This window comes from Pseudoliparis swirei, chromosome 19, assembly GCF_029220125.1.
Source record: "Pseudoliparis swirei isolate HS2019 ecotype Mariana Trench chromosome 19, NWPU_hadal_v1, whole genome shotgun sequence".
NCBI lineage: Eukaryota > Metazoa > Chordata > Actinopteri > Perciformes > Liparidae > Pseudoliparis > Pseudoliparis swirei.
This window is the reverse complement of record NC_079406.1, coordinates 24,289,178-24,309,348: the sequence shown is the minus strand read 5'-3', so window position 1 is coordinate 24,309,348 and position 20,171 is coordinate 24,289,178. Positions and strand designations below refer to the sequence as shown.

The following is a 20,171-nucleotide window of genomic DNA, read 5'->3' as shown; positions in this document are numbered from 1 at the left end:
TGAGGAGTCAGAGTGCTGACATGCTGTCTGCCGCCATGACAAAGATACACAATGTCAAACTGTACGAGCCAATAGCTGCCCATCTGCTCCACATCGATAAAACAGATAATGAAAAGCCTCGTGGCAACGAGTCACAAAGATAACACTTTGAATGACGATTATGGTCCTCTTTTTATTCACTCACTTCTATAATTTATTTATTTGTATTAAAAAAATTAATTAGAATATATATGATAATTTTTTCTATAAAATTAAAGATCAATAAACACAGTGTTTTACTTATATTTAAAGTATTTTCAAAAATATGAAATATACTGTCAGTCAGTCAGTTTGGAAACTGTGGTTTAGTGTTAGCAGTGAAACAGCGCCCTCTTGTGGTCAGAAAGCAGAATTGTTTTCATTTTCTTTATTTTCTTTTGCAAAGCAGAACAAAATCATTTTATTATCTCAATATGCCTTCTTTTGTTGCCAGGTCTGACTAGTCATATTTGAAATATTATTTTTCTCATTAATTGGTATTAAATAATAAATGTCTTCATTATGTTTAATTCGTAGGATCTTCCTTTTTAGTCATTCAACATTTTAATTCTTCTTAAAACAGTTAAAAAAAGCTAGGAAAACTGTACGAATGGAATGCACAACAACATGTGACAACCAAAGTAATCACTTTTCTTATTATGGTATGTGGTGCGCAGTGAGTTGTATATATTGCATTGTATTATTAAATGAAACCGCTGAGAGAAACAAAACAACTCATAACAAAAACAAACGAGTCGCACAAGTTTCTTCATTCTAGAACAAGACGACAAGTAAATAAAGGCGAGGAGAGACTTTAATATCTCTTTTTTATTAATTCTGACACACTGCGGTCAGATAGAAAAGTATGAGAGTTACACTTTTCAAGTTGCTTCCATGACTTGTGCAAACACTAGACGGTATCTCGGGGGAGAAAAAAAAAATCGCCTGAAGGGAAGAAAAAAATATTGGAAAAGAAAAACATCGAAATGAATAAGTGCATTTAAACCTATGTGTTGATTCTTTATGCAGTATTTATTGATTCCCAGCTTCGTATAAACTGGATGTTGAGGCATAAACATAGTACATTTGAACAAAAATATAACCAATATTTACAATTATTGTATTAAAAATACAAAAAACAACTGACACGTACTCCACCGATTGTCTTTGTAAAAGACGTACAGGTCGGAGCAGTCCCAGAAAGAATGAAGGAACGAAGGTCATCACCAGCTAAATGTACATTTCTCACTGACATCACACATCAAACGGAGTAGCAGTTCTACCGACCACACTTATCTTTACGCTTGTACAATTTTTGTGCAACTTTTTGTTTTTCGAAATAGGACTCGGGCCCGCTAATATGCACATTATCTTCAGAGTTGAATGAAAAGTGAATGATGCACCACTGTATCACAAACGAGTTATCAACAATCCATCTGCAGCCGTTACAACAAAAAAAACTAAATTACAAGAACGAAAAGAAACCCAGGAATTCATGAGTGTATAGTCACAGACCACAGTGGGACTCTGCGCTCATCCGCCGCTCCCCCCGTCGGTCGTTCCCCGGACTGATCAATGTGATCAGTGCGACTTGGCGATGGAAGAAAACTCAAACTAAAGTCACTTTTCACAATTAGGATTTCAAAAACAAAAACAAATTCGTTGATTGGCAGCCTTTGAAAAAAAAATATGGAAAAAAATAATAATAATAATTTTCTTCACATGTCAACTTCCCCACCGGAGTACCCACACAAAAAAAAAGAGAAAAGAAACAGAAATCTTCAGTCTTCAATTGATGGTAAGATATAGAGCGGGGGAAAAGCCAGATAGAGGGAGAGGGGGAGGGTGTGTGTGTGTGTGTGTGTGTGTGTGGGGGGGGGGTCATCCGCGGAGCTGATGTCTGGACCGGGAGTTTTCTGAGGAGCACAAACGGCTTCGTCTTGTACCGAGTCTTCACGTATTTAAAAAAGCATCCGGGGCGGGGGTGCGGTTGGGAGTATCTTGAATAAGGCATGTCACTCCGCCGGTGCTCGAGTCGAGACGACCGGCGACGGGCAACGACGACCGCGCAGAGACGTGCGGACGCGGCGGCGGCTTCGTAAGGCGCTTCGGACGCTCACAACCAACGTGTGGCGGAAGAAAGACAAATAAAGAAAAAGAAGAAGCCAGATGTGTAATTTGTCGAGTCCTTTTTTTTTAAAATCTTGAAAGGGGGGGGGGGTACGTGTGTGTCGTTATGAGACTCGGTACAAGATCGTCTGTAAAGAGTGTAAATAGTTGAAGAGCTGCGTTGACCGTTCACACGTTGGCAGCTTTTCTTTATTCAATATCATAATCAGTTTGAACTTCAGCCGACACCGGCTTTCAAAAAAAACCTCGAGGGTCCACTTCCGTTTCCTCGGGAGTCCGACAGGCGGTCCGGTCACCTCTGGGCTTTCCTTCTTTCTTTCTTTCTCCTTCTCGATATTCTTCAGAAATGAATCGTGTGTGTTTTGTGTGTGTGTAGCGACACACAACGTAGTCGTGTCGCTCCGTCAGCGCGTCGGTCCTCTCCCGCCATTGGAACACGAGATAATACTGGATTCAGAGTTTGGCAGACGGGTGGTGTTTCAGTCCAGGTGGAGGAGGAGAAGTGGGGGGGACACACACACACACTTTCTCTCTCTCGGCCCACAGAGTGCAATCAGCCAGAACAACAACAACAAATACTAATAAAGAAATGAAATCTAGTGGGAAGTTGGAAATGTTCAGAGAGTCGAGTCGATCGTCCGCCGGCGATCGACTGTAGGAAATGAGAAAAGTGCGGATGGAGATCGACGCTTCACGATGGAGGGGGGGGGGGGGTGTTACCAGAGGGCGGGGCCGATCGCTTCTCTAAAGACAACGTCTATGTGGTTTTGTGTGTATATGGCCAGCCCCCCCCCCCGCACCAGTTCCAGTTGTGTAGTCCCCCCCCCCCTCCCCAAAGTGCCAGACATGGAGCCATCGTCTTTTTACCTTCTCTCCATCTCTTCTTCACAGTATTTTTTTATATATTTTTTGCATGCAGGGTCATTGAACCCCCGTTGATGCTTTAAGGCAGGGGGGGGGGGGGGGGAATGACGGGCAGATGAGGATCCACCAATCGGGGAGAGGGAGCGCCGAGTGGAGGAGGAGGAGGAGGCAGGCACGTACGTGACCGATGAAGAGTCCATCGGTCGGTCAGGATCTTTAAATCCTGCACACACCACCCCCAAAACCAGGGGGGGGGGGGGACTTCAAGCCACTGCAAAGGGACGTCCACTGGTGGCCCTCAGACCGCCGACACCTGTTCATCCTCTGTGAAGAGACAAGAGGTCACAAAGGTCACAGAGGTCACGCCGACGCGTGAGAATGAAAACCTGAGACTCGTGTTTACTTCACTGACAATCGCCTTCCTAGAGCATGCCAGCATTTCTGTGAGGTTGATTTGAGTCATTGCGATACAAAAAACTATATATATATATATATATATTTCCACTTGGGTGCCATCTAGTGGCGAGGTTGTAGATTGCAACCAACTGAATCTTCTACGTCGCGTGAACTACGGTTGCAAACGCACAACATCAGAATACATTCATGTCAACAGATGCCTCTAAATGCTGCACACTGGCCCTTTAAGAGCACGAGAGCATTTATTGTATCTATAATATAACATTAAATGTTAAGTCGCTAATAAAATAAAAGCATCATTGTCCATCGGTACCCCTCCAGCAGGAGAGCAACACAACTTCTTACAAACAATGTGTGACAAAATAAACTTTTACTGGATAATTCATATATCTAAAATAATTTTTTGGCTAACTGACATTTAGTGTAGCATCTCTTCACTTATAAACCACATTAGTTTTCAATCATCATACAATTCCATGACATTGTGTGTGCCACACAAACACACAGCATTCATCCAGAGTGCGTGCAGGAGGAGGATGGAGGTGCATGTTGCTCGGGCATTGGGTCGGGTGGGGTCGGGTGGGGGGGGGGAGAGAGGAGAGCAGAATGTGTGGTGAGCTCCTGGCCCCCGACCAGTATGACTCATGCACGATGACACATCGGGGGAGGGGGGGGGGGTGGTAGAGGCGGGGCAACCTGATAAATGAGGGTTTTTTTACCTGCCTCGGGGGAGAGGGGGCCCTGCCTGTTAACCCCCGAACACGCACTCTCACGGTCTGGGAGTCTCGGGTGTATGCCGTGCCTTTGGCTTCCTCAGAGCGACTAGTTCGGAAGACTCACCCTCCTCTTCCTCCTCGGCCTCTCGCTCGTCGGCCGGCGAGCGCGTGCGGTGGAGGCCGCCGGCCCGCTGCTTGGCCCCCTGGTGGGCCCGGAGGGAGTCGGGCGACTGGGTGACCATGCGCGAGCGCTGCAGCGCCGTGGTGTAGTCCGGCGGCCGGCGGCCGGTGTGTGGGGGGGGCGCCGCCGCCGTGGCGATCGCCGCGGGAACGCACGGCGCCGGGTGCTGCCCCTCGGCCAGGCCGGAGATGGTCAGGGCGGTGTAGCCGGGGGGGGTCGGGGGGGGCTCGCGGTAGCGGCTCTCTTTCCGCGCTGAAGGAACAGAGAAGAGGAAACACGGGGTCATTTTTAAAAACGTCTTTTTGGCTTCTTCTCCTTTTGATGAGGATAGTCGAGAAATGAGGGAGAAGAATGATTACATGGAAAACTGTTTTAACCCTCCTGTTCCCTTTCGGGTCAATTTGACCCCATTCAATGTTTAATGTCGGTGTTCTTTGGGGTCAATTTGACCCCAGGCTGTTTTTCACTGTCAAACATATAAGAAATATCAACTTTTTGATTTATTTAAAGGGCTATTTAGGTAGTCAACAAACAAACATAAAGTACCTCACACTTAAACTTGGGAAACAATATTAATTCTAATAATTTTCTGGAGGTTTTAATTGCTGGGGTCAAATTGACCCCGAGGGTAAAATATGTTAGTAAATGTGAAGGTAACAGGAGGGTTAAACAAAGAAGATGGATGCACCAAGAAGTCGCCGGGCAGAAATCGTCAGATTAAAGCACTAGGAAATTATTTACCGCACAAAGAAATTCACAAAATCTGAACTAATTAAAGACTATTTACATGATAAATAAAGGAAAGGGAACATAAATGACTCTCATCACACAGCTGTGAAGCTATAATACTGCGAATGTGATTCAAATGACGTGAAGATTACGTTGTACACATTATTGAGGCAAAGAAATGTTTAATTTCCAAGTAAAAATGCATGTAAAGTAATATTAGTATGAATATTTACTCTATCTCAACTAGTTAATGACCATTTGCATGATGCAGGAAGGAGTAGTTTAAGAGTTTCTTGCAAAGAGTTTTGGTTTTATGGGAGATTATGCACCTTCGTGTTTTTACACAGATTTCTTTTTCTCGTGAGGGAAACATTTCACCTTGACGTCTTTAACTAAACTGAGGGGTTCACTCACTGAGGACGCCTTTGCCCCCGGTGGTGATGGGCGACGGGGCGGGCCGGCCGAGCTGCTTGGCCTCCTCCGACCCGGTGGAGGTGATGCTGCTCGTCTCCGGGTCGGCGCTGACGTCCTTCCCGCCTCTCCTCTTGATGGTGCCCGTGTCGCCCTCAGAGTCCTCTCCCCAGTACGCCGCCGAGGAGGAGGAGGAGCTGGCCGACGCCCAGCTCCCCCTGGCCTGGGCCGCCCACAGTGCGGCGTGTCCCCCTATTAAGGCCTCCTGTCCGCTGGGTGGGAGTCCCCCGATGCCGCCTCCTCCTCCACCTCCTCCACCTCCTCCTCCGCCGAAAGCCAGAGTCTCCCAGCTGCGGCCCTGCTGCATGGTCTGGATGTTGTCGTGGGAGCCGGAGGAGCAGGAAGTCCAGGAGCCGCGGCCGCTGTCTGCGGCGTCCAGTGAAACGCGGTCGCCCTGATCCTGAGTCAGCTCCTCGGAGCTGGGCGAGGAGAGCACCGGCGGGCAGCCGGAGTAGATGCCCCGGCAGTCCTGCATCGACGAATACGACCTGGGATACGACACACGTCACCCGAGGGTCACTCCACTGTCAAGTTCATGCACATGTTGACTCTTGACCCGCCTCAAAACACATCTTTTCTCATCGGCTTCCCCGTAGCCCCCCGCTTCCCCCTACCCATCAGTCCACGTGTGTGGACGTGATTGTGGATGTCGCTTATTGTCGTTCGTCTCCTGTCTGTCTGTCTCACACCGTTTTCCCCCCGACTATCTTAAAGCGTCTTTGAGAATATTATAAAGCGCTATGTAAATCTAATATATTATTATTATTATTATTACTATTATAATTATTATTACTATTATTATTATTATTACTATTACTATTATTATTATTATGACGTCCAGGGCTTTAAACCAAATTTCCATGACCACATTTTTTTTCAATTTTCTGTGCATACATGAAAAAGTGATAAAGTGTTGTGTTTAAATGAGGAGAATTTCAAAGCATACAGTATAAAACCTTAAATGACACGAATGAATGAGAGACAATAGTTTCATTAAAAGAATAAACATGCCTGTCTTTTCAGTTGCGGTGCGTTCAGTTGCAGCACGAAAAATGTGCGAGTATGAAAGAGCGAAGGCTCATAATATGAGTGTCATTCTTTTAAAAAGCATATTAATTATTTAAACTCGGCATGAATACAACAAATTTCCATGAGTTTTCCAAAACTTTGGAGATTTTTCAGGCCTGAAATTGTAATTATTTTAATTTCCTTGACTTTTCGACCCCGGCGTGAACAACAGGAGCTCGACTCCACGTTTTAAAAACAGTCCCCTACCCGAGGCTGTACTGGTCGGGGTCGGTGGCGGCTCTTCGCTCCAGCCGCTGGCCGCCGCTGTGCGACTCCCCGACTCCTCCGGAGTGACGGAGTCTCCTCTCGTCCTGGGCCATGTCGAAGGAGGAGTTACTGACCAGGCTGGAGCGGGAGGAGATCTCACTGTGACCGGAGTCCGAGTAGGCGTCACCCACCCGGTTGTAACCTGGAGGAGAGAGGAGAGGAGAGAGGAGAGGAGAGAAGAGAGATAAGGGGAGAGAAGAGAGAGATACAAGGAGAGAAGAGAGAGGAGAGGAGAGAGAAGAGAGGAGAGAGAGGAAGAAGAGAGAAGAGAGGAGAGGAGAGGAGAGAGAGGAGAGGAAGAAGAGAGAGGAGAGAGATAAGAGAAGAGAGGAAGAAGAGAGGAGAGGAGAGAAGAGAGGAGAGAAAAAAAAGAGGAGAAGAGAGAGGAGAGAAGAGTGAAGAGAGAAGAGTGAAGAGAGGAGAGAGAGGAGAGAAGAGGGAGGAGACAGGAGAGGAGTACGGAGAGAGGAGATAGGAGAGAAGAGATAGGAGAGGAGTAAGGAGAGAGAAGAGAAGAGATAGGAGAGGAGTAAGGAGAGAGAAGAGAAGAGATAGGAGAGGAGTAAGGAGAGAGAAGAGAAGAGATAGGAGAGGAGTAAGGAGAGAGAAGAGAAGAGGAGAGAGGAGAAAGGAGACTCAGTCCCATTGATTTGTTTTCATTGCAGACAGTGAACCCGACAGATTTAATTTTGAGGTATTTTCGCCTAAAAACTTGCCGGTTGAGAAAGTTCTCCCTCCCTACATGCTGACTGGGTCCCACTCAAAGCCCCCCCCCCCCCTTATAAATCCTCTTTGATTCACATATGTTATCTCGTGTATTGAAGCACCACAGGGATAATCGTAGAGGGACGTTTCCCTTCAGCCGGTTTGCTTCGGCGGTGTGGAAACGTCGTAGCGCGAGGGGAGTTCAAACTCCACGACAGAGTGATGACACGTGTGGGAACATATTTTCTAGTTATAGGCGAGCGTCACTGTGGAACGACCTGGCGCTCGCATCCCAATCATTCCTCCTCAATAACCTCCTCAGTCCCATTCAGAGCTTTGAATCAGAAAAAAAAAAAGCTTTAAAAAAGCTTTATGACGAGGCGCTAGCAGTGTAATGTAATGTAATGAACATCCAAAATAAGAGATGTTTAAATATAACCACTGACAACAGATGGATCCACCCAATAATTATATTATAAATATATAAAAACACACTCTGGATCCAAGGTGGGAATTTGGAGTCCTATTTTGGAGGAAACGTACAAGTACCAAACAGCATATCTGGAAAACACACTGCAATGCATGCCGGCAGCCACCAGGTGGCACGTGTGTCCCACTGTGAGAGAGAGAAGGAGTCTGACGGAGGGAGGGAGGGAGGATTACTGGTTTACCCTTCTTGGGTGAGCTCTGTGGGGAGATGGGAGGGGAGGAGAGCTGGGAGGAGGCGTTGGACACGGTGTCCTCTGGCGGCCGGCGGTGCCGCTCGTTCCCCTCCTCCGACAGAGACAGGATCTTCTTCAGAGAATGAGGGGAACTGGTGCCTGTGGACATTTACAAGCAGATGAGCGGGAATTAGCACGGAGGACACTAACATTGCCAACGCCATTGCCCCCCCCCAAGCGGACGCTGGGATGCTAAGCAGCATTGTCTGGGATTTATTCATATTTATTTATTGCATGTTTGTTGTCAGACGGCCACTAGGTGGCAGCACTGCCGTGGAGCGAGCGGCTCCGCTACCGTCTGCAGACAACAGGATGAGGAAGAGAGAGCAGAGCAATGGTGGCACGTAGAGGAGCTTCTGTGAAGGCCGACTCCCACGTAACCATAACAACACTGTTATAGAAATGATGTACGCGTTGATAATATTGTACTATATTATTATAGGGATTATTGTGGCCACTATTAGGAAGAAATTAGACGATTTTAGCTCAGATGTGACGTGATATCCCTCACAATAGGAGATGCATTTATACAAATTCCTCGATGGAAATACATTCCTGGAATACACCACGACAAATACATAGACATTATAAATATAAGTGTTATTAGGGAACCGGTTGTAGGTATGCATTTGAATAAAATCTCAATATTCCATCGTCTCACCGAATGGGGGAAGATCTTTGACGGGCACTTTCTTCCGGGATGGGTAGAGGGCCACGGCCGGGACCTGGAGGGCCTGGCTCCCCTTGGCCAGCTGGCCCCTCTGTTGGCTGGCCGCTCTGGACACCACCGGGGAGGTGTCGGGTCGCTTCCCACCGGCATTCTTGGGCACTGAGTAAGGCGGGGGGGAAAAGAGAGAGAGGGAGGAGAGAGGAGAGAGAAGAGAGGAGAGAAGAGGGAGGAGTGAAGAAAGGAGAGGAGAACGGAGAGGAGAGGAAAAGAGAGAGAGGAGAAAGGAGAGGAGAGAGAAGAGGAGAAAGAGAAGAGAGAATATAGAGGAGAGATGAGAGAGAGGAGAGAATATAGAGGAGATGAGAGAGAATATAGAGAGAGGAGAGAATATAGAGGAGAGAGGAGAGATGAGAGAGGAGAGAATATAGAAGAGAGAGGAGAGAATATAGAGAAAAGAGGAGAGATGAGAGAGAGGAGAGAATATAGAGGAGATGAGAGAGAGGAGAGAATATAGATGAGAGAGGAGAGAATATAGAGGAGATGAGAGAGAGGAGAGAATATAGATGAGAGAGGAGAGAATATAGAGGAGAGGAGAGAATATAGAGGAGAGAGGAGAGAATATAGAGGAGAGATGAGAGAGGAGAGAATATAGAGGAGAGAGGAGAGAATATAGAGGAGAGAGGAGAGAATATAGAGGATAGAGGAGAGATGAGAGAATATAGAGGAGAGATGATAGAGGAGAGGAGAGAGGAGAGAATATAGAGGAGAGAGGAGAGAGAATATAGAGGAGAGATGAGAGAGGAGAGAATATAGAGGAGAGAGGAGAGAATATAGAGGAGAGATGAGAGAGGAGATGAGAGAATATAGAGGAGAGATGAGAGAATATAGAGGAGAGATGAGAGAGAGGAGAGAATATAGAGGAGAGAGGAGAGAATATAGAGGAGAGATGAGAGAGGAGAGAGGAGAGAATATAGAGGAGAGAGAGGAGAGAGGACAGAGGAGACTCAGTCCCATTGATTTACACGTGAGCATTTCTCTCCCCTGCCAAGGAGTCTTAAAGCGACCCCGAGTGCTTGTTGCTCCGCTGGTCCCACTCAGAAGAAAAGGCGTGTTTAACTCATTCCCAGGTCCGCCTCCTTCTCTCACGTCCTCGAGTCGCCAACTCACGTGTGCTGATGGAGGGCTCGCACTGCACGGAGAGCGTCTGCAGACTCTCCTCGTTGGTCTCCAGGCTGAGGTTGGACAGGTACTGCTTGACCTTGCGGGCCATCTGGGCGTCCTCGTAGAGCTTCTTGGCGTTCAGGAAGGAGCTGCGGCGCACGCGCTTCTTGTGGCCGCCGGTGCCCGTGACGTCGAGCACCGCCGCGTTGGCGCTGCCCTGGCTCAGCGACCTGGAGGGAACCCGCGAGGACACGCAGAGAGGGGGGAGGGGCGCACACACACACACGGAGAGAAAATAACCGGTTAACAAACACGCCTTTTCTTTCGGAGTCGGTGTACAGGTTGAACTACGGGGCGACGCAGGGACATGCAGAGAGCAGCTTGAGGCATTCCTCTCATCTCCAAAGCATTCCAGTCATTCCTGTCAGCGGAGGGGAGGGGGAGGGGCGGGGCGATGGCTGTAGTCAAACAACAGGCGAGTAGAGAGAGAGAAAAAAAGGGGGGGGGGTTGTCATAGTTTACATTTCTGTGGCCTGAGTCGGAGCTCGTCGTGGTATAGCGGCCGTGGAAGTACACGGTGTCGGCCAATGAGAAGCCATGTTTGTATTTAAATGAAAGACATTTCAGTTTTTTTTTCTTTCTGTATGGACGGTTGAAAAAGTTCAGAGAGACACCTCCTCTCAAAATATACCATCTGTGTTGCGGTGTGTACGGATACTCCAAAAAAAAAAAAAAAAAATCATGTAGGTATTACGTCGGTACGTTGTAATTATAACGTCGCACCTCGTATTCCCGAGATTAAGATCTCATAATTAAGAGATACGGATCTTGTAATTGCAACACGGCGTTCTCATAATTACAACACGCCCGAGTCGTAATTATGAGCTACTGAATTCCTTCTCTTCAGCGAATGCAGCGTGCTGCTGCCCATGTGTTCTCCATTGAGTGCTTTATGCACATGTGACCACAGGAATGTAAACCAGGAGGGAAAAAAAATAACATTATGTCTAGAATATTTGACTATTTGGAGGTTTGATATTCAGATAAAACCTACAAAAAGAGGCAGGTAAAAACTGAAGCTGCATGCACATCGTTAGGCAAAACAAACGTCAGCAAGAATATGAAATTGTGGTATTTTAAGAAGACATGTATTAGTTTTCATCTAATTCATGTTGGAAGCACAACAGCTTTCATGTTTTAAATAAATATATAAAAAGCACAAGTGACTTTTGTTTCACTCCAAGCTTTTTGGTGAGGGTCAGGCAAGTGTTAGTGGGAGGATTCAACTCAAGCCGGTTAATGGAACCAAGGATTCAGAAAATGAAGAAAAGAAGCACGCATAAAAAGAAATGTCGTAAAAAAAAAAAGTCAATTAAAAAAAGGGGGCCGTGGTGCAGAAAAAAAAGCTTTGGAGGGTCACCGAACTTACCCTAAACTCCTCCATTTCTTCTTCCTAGAGGGCGGGGTGGGTGTGTGTGCCATGAACAGAGAAGCACGGAAGGGCAAAGGGGTGGATGAGTGGAGGGAGAAAGAGACACAAGCTTAGGGACAGGAAAGATCACCAGAGATCACCAAAAAGAGAAGCAAATTACACCCACGTGGAAGTCAGAGAGAGGGAAATCAAATGGGGACACGCCACTACGACATCATCGGACAGAGACACACTTTAAAGGAGCGCTGTGCACAATCGTATGCCGACAATGTGGACGGGGGGAGGGGACAGCTGCTTGAAAAGAAAAGCGTGACGCCGGAATCTTGACCGAATCTACGCGACCCGGCGAACTCCGGTCTGAAGGATCCTTTATCGGTAATCCGGCGTCGTCGTCGTTTTTTAAAAGGTTTTTTTTTTTTGGGGAGAGGTCGTCTTACCGGGTCCGGAACATGAGGGCCGGGTCCATGTTGACGGACGCCATGCGACCCACGTGGCGAATCTCTTTGGCAATCATCCGCAGCTTCTCAAAGTTCACCAGGCCGTCCACTTTGGAGTCGTTGCCTGAGAAATAAGGGAGGGAGGAGGAGGAGGAGGAGGGAGAGAAAAGACTCAAAACATTACACAGCTGAGAGAAAAACAACAGCAACCGCAGGAATAAATAAACACCTGATGCCACAGTGGCAAAGAAACACCTGAACTGGGTTACGATGACTTGAGTTTGAGTCTTTATTCATGCTGTGGTCTAAATAATTATCTTTCTTTTTTTATTTTTATATTGTCGGTCACTGTTTTATGTCGTATTGACTGAAGCTTTGTGTAATGTAGTGGTGCTGCCGTCTTGGCCAGGACGCTCTGGTAAAGGAGATTTTTAATCTTAATGAGGCATTTCCTGGTTAAATAAATCAATATATATATATTTTGTAATGTTTAATTTCCAAGGAAAATCGCACGTGTTGTCCGCAGTTACGACAAAAGTCGGCAAACAACAACGCAAGAAATGTATAATAATAACAAAGCTGGCTGGTGTATTAGATCGACATTTACATACTTTTTACATGTGCTGTGATTCATTTAAAATGTTACTTTAATTAATTTGTTAGTCTTACTAAAAAGCGTAAATGGGTCTGTAACTGCCTCTAAATAGTGTTACATCTATAAACTTGTCAGGTTTGGCGAACTTTAAGTCACATATATACATTTATTATATTATTAGTTGAAATGGGAAAGTTCAGACATTATATATATCACTTTTCTTTTTTTTAAGCGTATTCTCTTAAGATAGTCCAAATCTATTTATATTAGGTATTATCCACATCACTGAGCTCTGGATAAAATAATAAGTCATAAAAGAACACAAGATGACAATAGTGTAACTTTTCTTTCCGTCTAACTTTTTTAAATTGGACATTTTATCATTTCATTCATCATATGGCTGAATAATACACAAGATATCCGACCCTATTAGCGGTGGGATGTGTTTACCTTCATGGAGGAAGGTGAGGTCCTTCTTGATGACGGGGAACAGGGGGATGATCGGCGGCTGCAGGTTCTGGTTGTTGAGCACATTCCTGTACTTGGCCATGTTCCTGGAGGGGTCGAAGAGGTCCTGCAGGTCCACGAACAGCTTCTCGTACTTGCTGGGTAGCTTCTCCCACGTTCCCCTCAGTCTGGAGATCGGAGCCAGGTTCAGACCACTGGAGGGGGAGACATGAAAAACATGGGCGCATTAAAAAATAATAAACTAGAACGGGCACTCGGTAGAGCGCATACCTTCGCATGTCACAAGATTGGGCATTTAATTATGAACATTTTGGCATTAGTTGCATGCCAATTGGATAAAAATTGACCGTGCTATGTTAGAAAGAGGATTTTGACCTTTTCATGACCTTGACCTTGACCTTTGACCCGATTGATCCCAAAATCTAATCAAATGGTCGCCGGATAATAACCAATCATCCCACCAAATTTCATGCAATTCGGTTTAATACTTTTTGACTTATGAGAATAACACACATGCATACAAATACACAGCGATCAAAACATAACCTTCCGCATTTTCAATGCGAAGGTAACAAAAACGTTGTATGCGTTCCATCACAACGGCACGGAGTTGTAAACCCTCCTCCTTCCCCCCCCCCCCCCGTCTCACCTGATGATGGCGAACATGGAGTTGAAGTTCTTGCACTCGCGGCAGTGCAGGGCGATCTTGATGAAGTGCTTGATGGTCTTCATGCGCTTGATCTGGTTGGGCTCGCGCAGCACCTCCGTGGCCACCCAGAAGGTCTCGTGGTTGATGGCCTCCTCGAAGCGCTTCAGGCTGAAGGAGCCCGTCTTGGAGCGCAGCTTGAAGAGGTCGTCGATGTACTCGGTGGGCTCGATGGCGCAGAACAGCTCGAAGGCGCGCATGGAGAGCTGCGTGGCCACCTCCACGGTGCTGAGCTGCAGCAGGGAGATCTGGCCCTCCCGCAGGAGGTCCTGGGCGTCGTCGTCGGAGCACAGCGTCTCCGTCTCCATGTTGCTCTTCAGGTAGTATCTGAGGACGAGAGGAGAACGTGCGGTTTGGTGCGCGGACGTGAAGCGAGGAGGACGCCGGTTTCATCCCTTCCGAGAAGAAGATTTTGTCATTTTCTGTATTTGATATTTTAAATTCAATACATGTATTAGTATTTCTTTGGGGAGATAAAAACACAATACATTTTTAATATTGCAAGTCTCTTGGGGTTAAAATAAAAAATGTTAAGGAAAAAGAAAAAAAGAAAGAAAAAGAGGCACTCAGAAGAGGATTTACGCATTTTCTCTTTTGGATATTTTAAATTAAATTAATGTATTTTATAATATTTTGCGCTAGTGGAAATGTCACCTCTTCTTTAAAGAAGAGGATTTAATTATTTTCTCTGTTTGATATTTTACTTTCAATAAAAGTATTTTTTGTTTGTTTTAGCTTGATAAAAACACATACATAAACCCTCCTTGGGTTTGAGGTCAGTCGATAAATAAAAAATACTTTGAATTGCAGCTCTAATCTAGTTTTATTTGACCTTTATGTTAACCAGGATGGTTCCTTGGGTTAAAATTTAAAAAATTAAGGAAAAAGAAAGCAATAATCTCGACAACAACAAAAGTAAAAGAGGCACTTCCACTCAGAAGAGGATTTACTCATTTTCTCTATTTGATATTTTAAATTCAATAAATGTATTTTCTTTTGTTTTAGCTAGATAAAAACACATACATTAAACCCTCCTTGGGTTTGAGGTCAGTCGATAAATAAAAAATATTTTCAATTGCAGCTCTAATCTAGTTTTATTTGACCTTTATATGAACCAGGATCATCTCATTGGTTAAAATCAATATTTTTAGGGAAAAAGAAAGGTGTCACTTCCACTCAAGAGGATTTACTCATTTTCTCTATTTGACATTTTAAATTCAATAAATGTATTTTCTTTTGTTTTAGCGAGATAAAAAACACACGCATCGAGGTCAGTCGATAAATTAAAAAAATACTTTGAATTGCAGCTCTAATTTAGTTTTATTTGACCTTCATTTTAACCAGGATGGTCTCTTGGGTTTTTAAGGAAAAAGAAAGCAATAATAATCCAGACAACAAAAAAGAAAAGGCGGCTCTTCCACTAGCACATCCAATCCAAGCTGTAATTACCTGCCACTCAGCTGGATCCTGTCGGCTAGCTTCGACAGCTGGTCCGGTAGCCGCCTCTGCTTGATGACGCCCTCCGGGGTGACGGACACCTCGCACAGAGAATGCGCCTCCGGCGCCGCCGTCAGGGCGAACTCCCTGATGGCCTGGGCCACCACCTCCTTCGCCGTCGTGTCCTTCCCGATCATGATGTACCGGGACTGCTGGTCCGCCTTAAAGACTCGTAGCACCTGGTCCGACATTTCTGGGGATGAACAGAACAACAGTGAGGCCTCGTGTTTTACTCATCGGCATCGGTTTTTGGAAGGAACCACCACTGATTGTTTGTTTTTTGCCGCTCGTTTCCCAAGATTTTTGAAGACCCGCCTCCATCCGAGCGTATTTGTGTCGTCCCCCTCAAACGTTAATGTCCCATCATCCGTTAGTTTGATCAGAAACACAACCTCACCAAGAAGAGAAGAAAAGAAAATCAATACCCGTGCTCCCCTCAGAAAATGTCAGCAGTCGGTTCAAAATGCCGTTAGCTTGACTTAATTAGCGCTTAGCGAGCATGCGTGCAGATTAACTGCGTTTGTGTTACGGGAATCAAATAAAGTACGTGACCCAGGAGAAGACGCGACTGTGAAGATACTCACTCGGTGTGACCGGGGCTGGAAGGACACAAACAACATGTGATGAGTTAGTGGAGATGGAGGTAGAGACCGTACGTAGCTTATCATTGGCTAATTCATTTTCCTCCAGTTGTTCTAGTTGCGTCATCCCGTCGTGGACGTGTTTACAGAGAAGGCTTTTTTTGCAGAATGGTGGATGGATATGATGAGACGCCTTTAATTCTCCCCCCAGAAACAGGAAATTACATCCGGTTATTCCGTTTTCAAACAGCGTCTCAATTAAATGAATGTTTGAGTTGAATTGTCGATTGACGTTTACAAGGTCTAAGTCTATAATAATAAATTAATTATGAGCTACAGTTTTATAACAGCGAGGGCAAACTCCACCTGCTGATCCAATGTTATGATGGAGAGCTAAACAGAAGCAGAGGGGATTGTTTAGGCAACGGATTTCCCAAATTAATAATAAAAAAATACCATATCACACTTTAAAAAAATATATATATATGATTGTATCAATATTAGCTTGTGAAAGAAGTATTCTTCAATCACATTTACCTCTATCTATTTTATATATTATATATATAATAATAATTATATATATATATATATATATTCTATATTTTGTATCTATATTATTTTTGAAGTTTCCCCACTGTGGGACAAATAAAGGAATATCATATATATCATATATTTATATCTTTATTTTTCTAAAAGCTCATGAATGCCCATTAAGAAGGTTTGAACTGCTGCTCATGGCCGTTATATAAAACCCATTATATTGATATTTAAAATAAAATAACATCATCTTTATTGTTGGTTTTTACTCTGCCAATGATGATGTCAAAAAGAGTGAATAATAACGATTCCCCGGCGTCCGCCAGCAGGTGAACACGCACCAGGCTGGTTGTTGAAGTCGAGGATGCGGTGGTGAGACTGCAGCAGGTCGGGGTTCGACGACGACAGGTTGCCGCTGACGGGCAGCGCCGGGGCGATCTGCTTGGACTGCTTCATCCCCACGATGCTGTCGTCCTGCGATTGGCCCACGCAAACGTCACTATGGAAACAGGAGGGGAGAGAGCAGAGCGCATCGGGAGGGGTGAGACGGCAGTTCTGTCAACAGCAGGCAGGGGGCGATGTTTGTGTTGGGAGGAGACCGACGCCTCTGGCCACAGACTATGCTCCAAGAAATAAACCACAAATGGACACCTGATATTTGGTTATTTGATATTTTGGATGGTCTCAAAAACTCGGCAATAATTCCACTATTGTAATTTTACTATGGTAACAAAGTCTCGTCTCGTCCTGTGTTTTTTGTTTGTAACTATGCTGTTCATATGTCGTCCAGGTCACCCTCAAAAAAGAGATTTTTAATCTCAATGGGATTTACCTGGTTAAATAAAAGATTAAATAAAAGAAAATTAAAAAGGATGAACTTTCCTCCTTATGTTCAAGTTTTTCCTGCGTTACTACATCATATTTCTATTGCGGCGATCGTTTGAATCTTCCTCATCTCGTAACTCCACTGATGAGATGCACTGAGACCCGTCTGATTCGGCTCAGCGGGCGGTTGATTTATCGATCGCTCCGTACGTTCGTTTTGCATAAATCAGAGTCGCGAAGACGGGGGAAAAAAACACAACTTTCTGAGTTTTTTCTTCTATTTGGGAAACAAACGGCCCAATCAGTCTCAATCAGACACGCCGGCTCCCTTCTGCGGCTCAAGATTAATCAAAGCGTCTCGCAGGGGAACCACGACCTGCTCCCGACTCATTAGTCACCACGTTGTTCTCTTCGAGCATCCTTTTGATAAAACAACAACATCGGGCCCGCCACACGTCGGCGAACAAGCAGCCGTGTGCAGTTCACTGGTCCATCTAACATAATAATGCACCACTCAAATGTTAAATCCCAAACGTTTACCTCTCAGAGCCTTCTAGAAAAACGCAGAGCTAATAAAAGTGAGAATCTTAGGTCTCAGTACTTGTAGGGTTTGGGCGGCAGGATGCTGGTGAGCGTCTTGTCGAAGATCTTCTTCAGCTTGTTGCGTCCTCCCACCGAGTTGCTCTTGGCCTTCTTGCTGACCTTCTCCAGGCCCATCACCTGCTCCACGTCCACCGCCAGGTCGGGGATGGAGTAGCGGCTGGCCTTCTTGATGTCGCCGATCTTCGGGAGGTGGGGCGCGCCGTTCTTCCGGTCGTGCTCCTCCTCGCCGTCCGCGTCGTGGTCCGGCCTGGTCAGCAGCTCCTTGAACACTGGACGCAGGAAAGGAGGGAGGAGATGAACATTCGAGGGAAGGGGAATAGTATTAGTGTTATAATGCGAGTGTGGCTATAACTGATTTAATACAGCCGTTGTATTTTGTTTTTTTGCGTCTACTTGAGACATGGTTACATGTATGCTCTATTTATTTTATTTATTTTATTTCATTTATTTTATTTATTTCATTTATTTTATTTATTTATAAAATCTTTACTCTTTACCATTTTATTTATATCTTCCAGGAATTCTAAATTAAAGAGTACATATTTGAGTGAATGTCAGGAGAAGAAATAGCATTTTATAGCACGCCATCCAGCCCATTTTACTAAATTCTTTCACTGTTAGTCTCATAAATATGATGAAATATTCACCTAAAAGGTTTGTTTTCACAGTTATGGACAAGTGGGTGTTGTTCTTCAGAATCTCGTTGGCTTTGATGAGCTGGACGTTCTCAAAGTTTTGCCCGTTGACCTCCAAGATCTGACAAAAAAGGAGACAGAAAAAAAATATATCAGGTGCATTTATTTAACCAAACTGTCAATAATACAGAACTCATTAAAAAAAAGTGGCTTAAGAGTCAAATTGCTGCACCGGTGGGCAGGAAACGTCAATCCTAATGTAAACGTCACAGCCCTCTGAACTACACATGTTGTCCATTGAGGTGCAACCACCTGGCGTGTTGCACACGGTGACATTCAGCTCAACACATGGCTCTGACACCAGCGCGGCCCGTGTCACATGACCTCTGCATCTGGGCCGGGCGTATTTGCATTTTAACGCAATCTGCTCAGCGTCCTTTGCCGCTTCCTCTTTAGCGGGAGAGGAAGTCGTCCCTGACGGAGTGCAGGCCACGCTCTGCTGCCGCGAAGCCCAAAATGTCTGCTTTCTGGGGACGAAACGAATGCCACGACTCCCGTAAGCTCTGAAACGACAACTTCTGAGTGATAGACGCTCATAACTGAAGCCGCTTAAGACAATTTTGGAAGGTGTGATCAAAGTATGGGAGAGTGAATGCTTCCAAGGACGCCAGCTTTTCCCGCTTCCTTTTTTCTTTTTTTCCCCGGGGAAAAACAGCTGCAGGGGATGTTTGGAGTCAAGAGGACTTAACTGGCATCCAGACACTCTGGAGATGGTTTCAGGGATTAAGGGACTTTGCTTAAAACCCGGAGGAGTGCAGAGTGTGAAAAAAACGGCTGAGAAGTCAAGTGGCGAGAAGAAAGCCAACGCAGGGTCGGCCCCGCAGCGACTCGCAAGTTTAATTTGAGACTTTGAAAAGAAGAAAAAAAAACGAACTTTAATGCTTGTTGAAGCAAAATGTTATTTTAAAAAAACAAGAATGAGCTTCCAGACACAAGAAGAAAAGATCAATCCATGTGCTGGTCGGTGTGACACGAGGGATTTCTTACTCACAGTTGTTGCCTACAGACTATAAATTTAAAAAAAACAGTAAAAAAATGTGAAGCTGACTTTACAGCTCGCCTGCAGTTCAGGAAGAGAAATCCCTCGTTTTCAACAAACCACAGGCGCTTTCTCACAACAGAGGAGACCAAACGAAGAGGAAGTCATCTCACCTGATCGCCGCGCTTGAGGCCGACTTCCGCCGCCTTGCTCCCGGGCTCCACGGCGTCGAGGAAGATGCGGAACCCTTTCTCCTGGCCCCCGAGGAGGCTGAAGGCCAGCGGGGAGTCCCTGGACGGCTTGGTCAGCGTCACCAGCCGCGGCTTGGCTTTAGCGGCGCACGCTATGTTCAACAGTCTGAGGTGGCCGCACATTTTCTGAAAAGACACACACAAAAACAGAACGTGCGACACAGATGTGAGGAAAGCGCAATAAGTTGACAAACTAAATATATACACTACCGTTCAAAAGTTTGGGGTCACCCAGACAATTTCGTGTCTTCCATGAAAAATCACACTTTTATTTATCAAATGAATATAAAATGTAGTCAAGACATTGACAGGGTTAGAAATAATGATTAATATTTGAAGTATTAATTTTGTTCTTCAAACTTCAAGCTCAAAGGAAGGCCAGTTGTATAGCTTATATCACCAGCATAACTGTTTTCAGCTGTGCTAACATAATTGCACAAGGGTTT

The 20,171-nt window shown here is 45.3% G+C and overlaps 1 protein-coding gene across 7 annotated transcripts in view; it reads right to left on the bottom strand.

Annotated features, from left to right (window-relative positions):
- Nucleotides 1-828: 828 nt before the first annotated feature.
- Nucleotides 829-20,171, bottom strand: part of rapgef2b (Rap guanine nucleotide exchange factor 2b) — a 109,650-nt gene continuing 90,307 nt past the window's right edge. For 3 of the 7 annotated variants that reach the window (XM_056439695.1, XM_056439699.1, XM_056439700.1), the window contains 16 exons: nt 19,648-19,851; nt 18,448-18,556; nt 17,799-18,069; nt 16,714-16,871; nt 15,839-15,853; nt 15,207-15,447; nt 13,701-14,084; nt 13,034-13,245; nt 11,989-12,112; nt 11,549-11,572; nt 10,126-10,349; nt 8,950-9,117; nt 8,238-8,387; nt 6,802-7,003; nt 5,470-6,014; nt 4,129-4,578 (listed from right to left, as the gene is read on the bottom strand). In XM_056439695.1, coding sequence (XP_056295670.1) covers nt 4,199-4,578; nt 5,470-6,014; nt 6,802-7,003; nt 8,238-8,387; nt 8,950-9,117; nt 10,126-10,349; nt 11,549-11,572; nt 11,989-12,112; nt 13,034-13,245; nt 13,701-14,084; nt 15,207-15,447; nt 15,839-15,853; nt 16,714-16,871; nt 17,799-18,069; nt 18,448-18,556; nt 19,648-19,851 — 3,411 coding nt within the window. In that variant the 3' untranslated portion in view covers nt 4,129-4,198. Of the gene's footprint in view, nt 3,337-4,128; nt 4,579-5,469; nt 6,015-6,801; nt 7,004-8,237; nt 8,388-8,949; nt 9,118-10,125; nt 10,350-11,548; nt 11,573-11,988; nt 12,113-13,033; nt 13,246-13,700; nt 14,085-15,206; nt 15,448-15,838; nt 15,854-16,713; nt 16,872-17,798; nt 18,070-18,447; nt 18,557-19,647; nt 19,852-20,171 lie in introns of those variants that run through there. The other 4 variants (XM_056439697.1, XM_056439698.1, XM_056439701.1 and 1 more) reach the window with 4 other exon arrangements.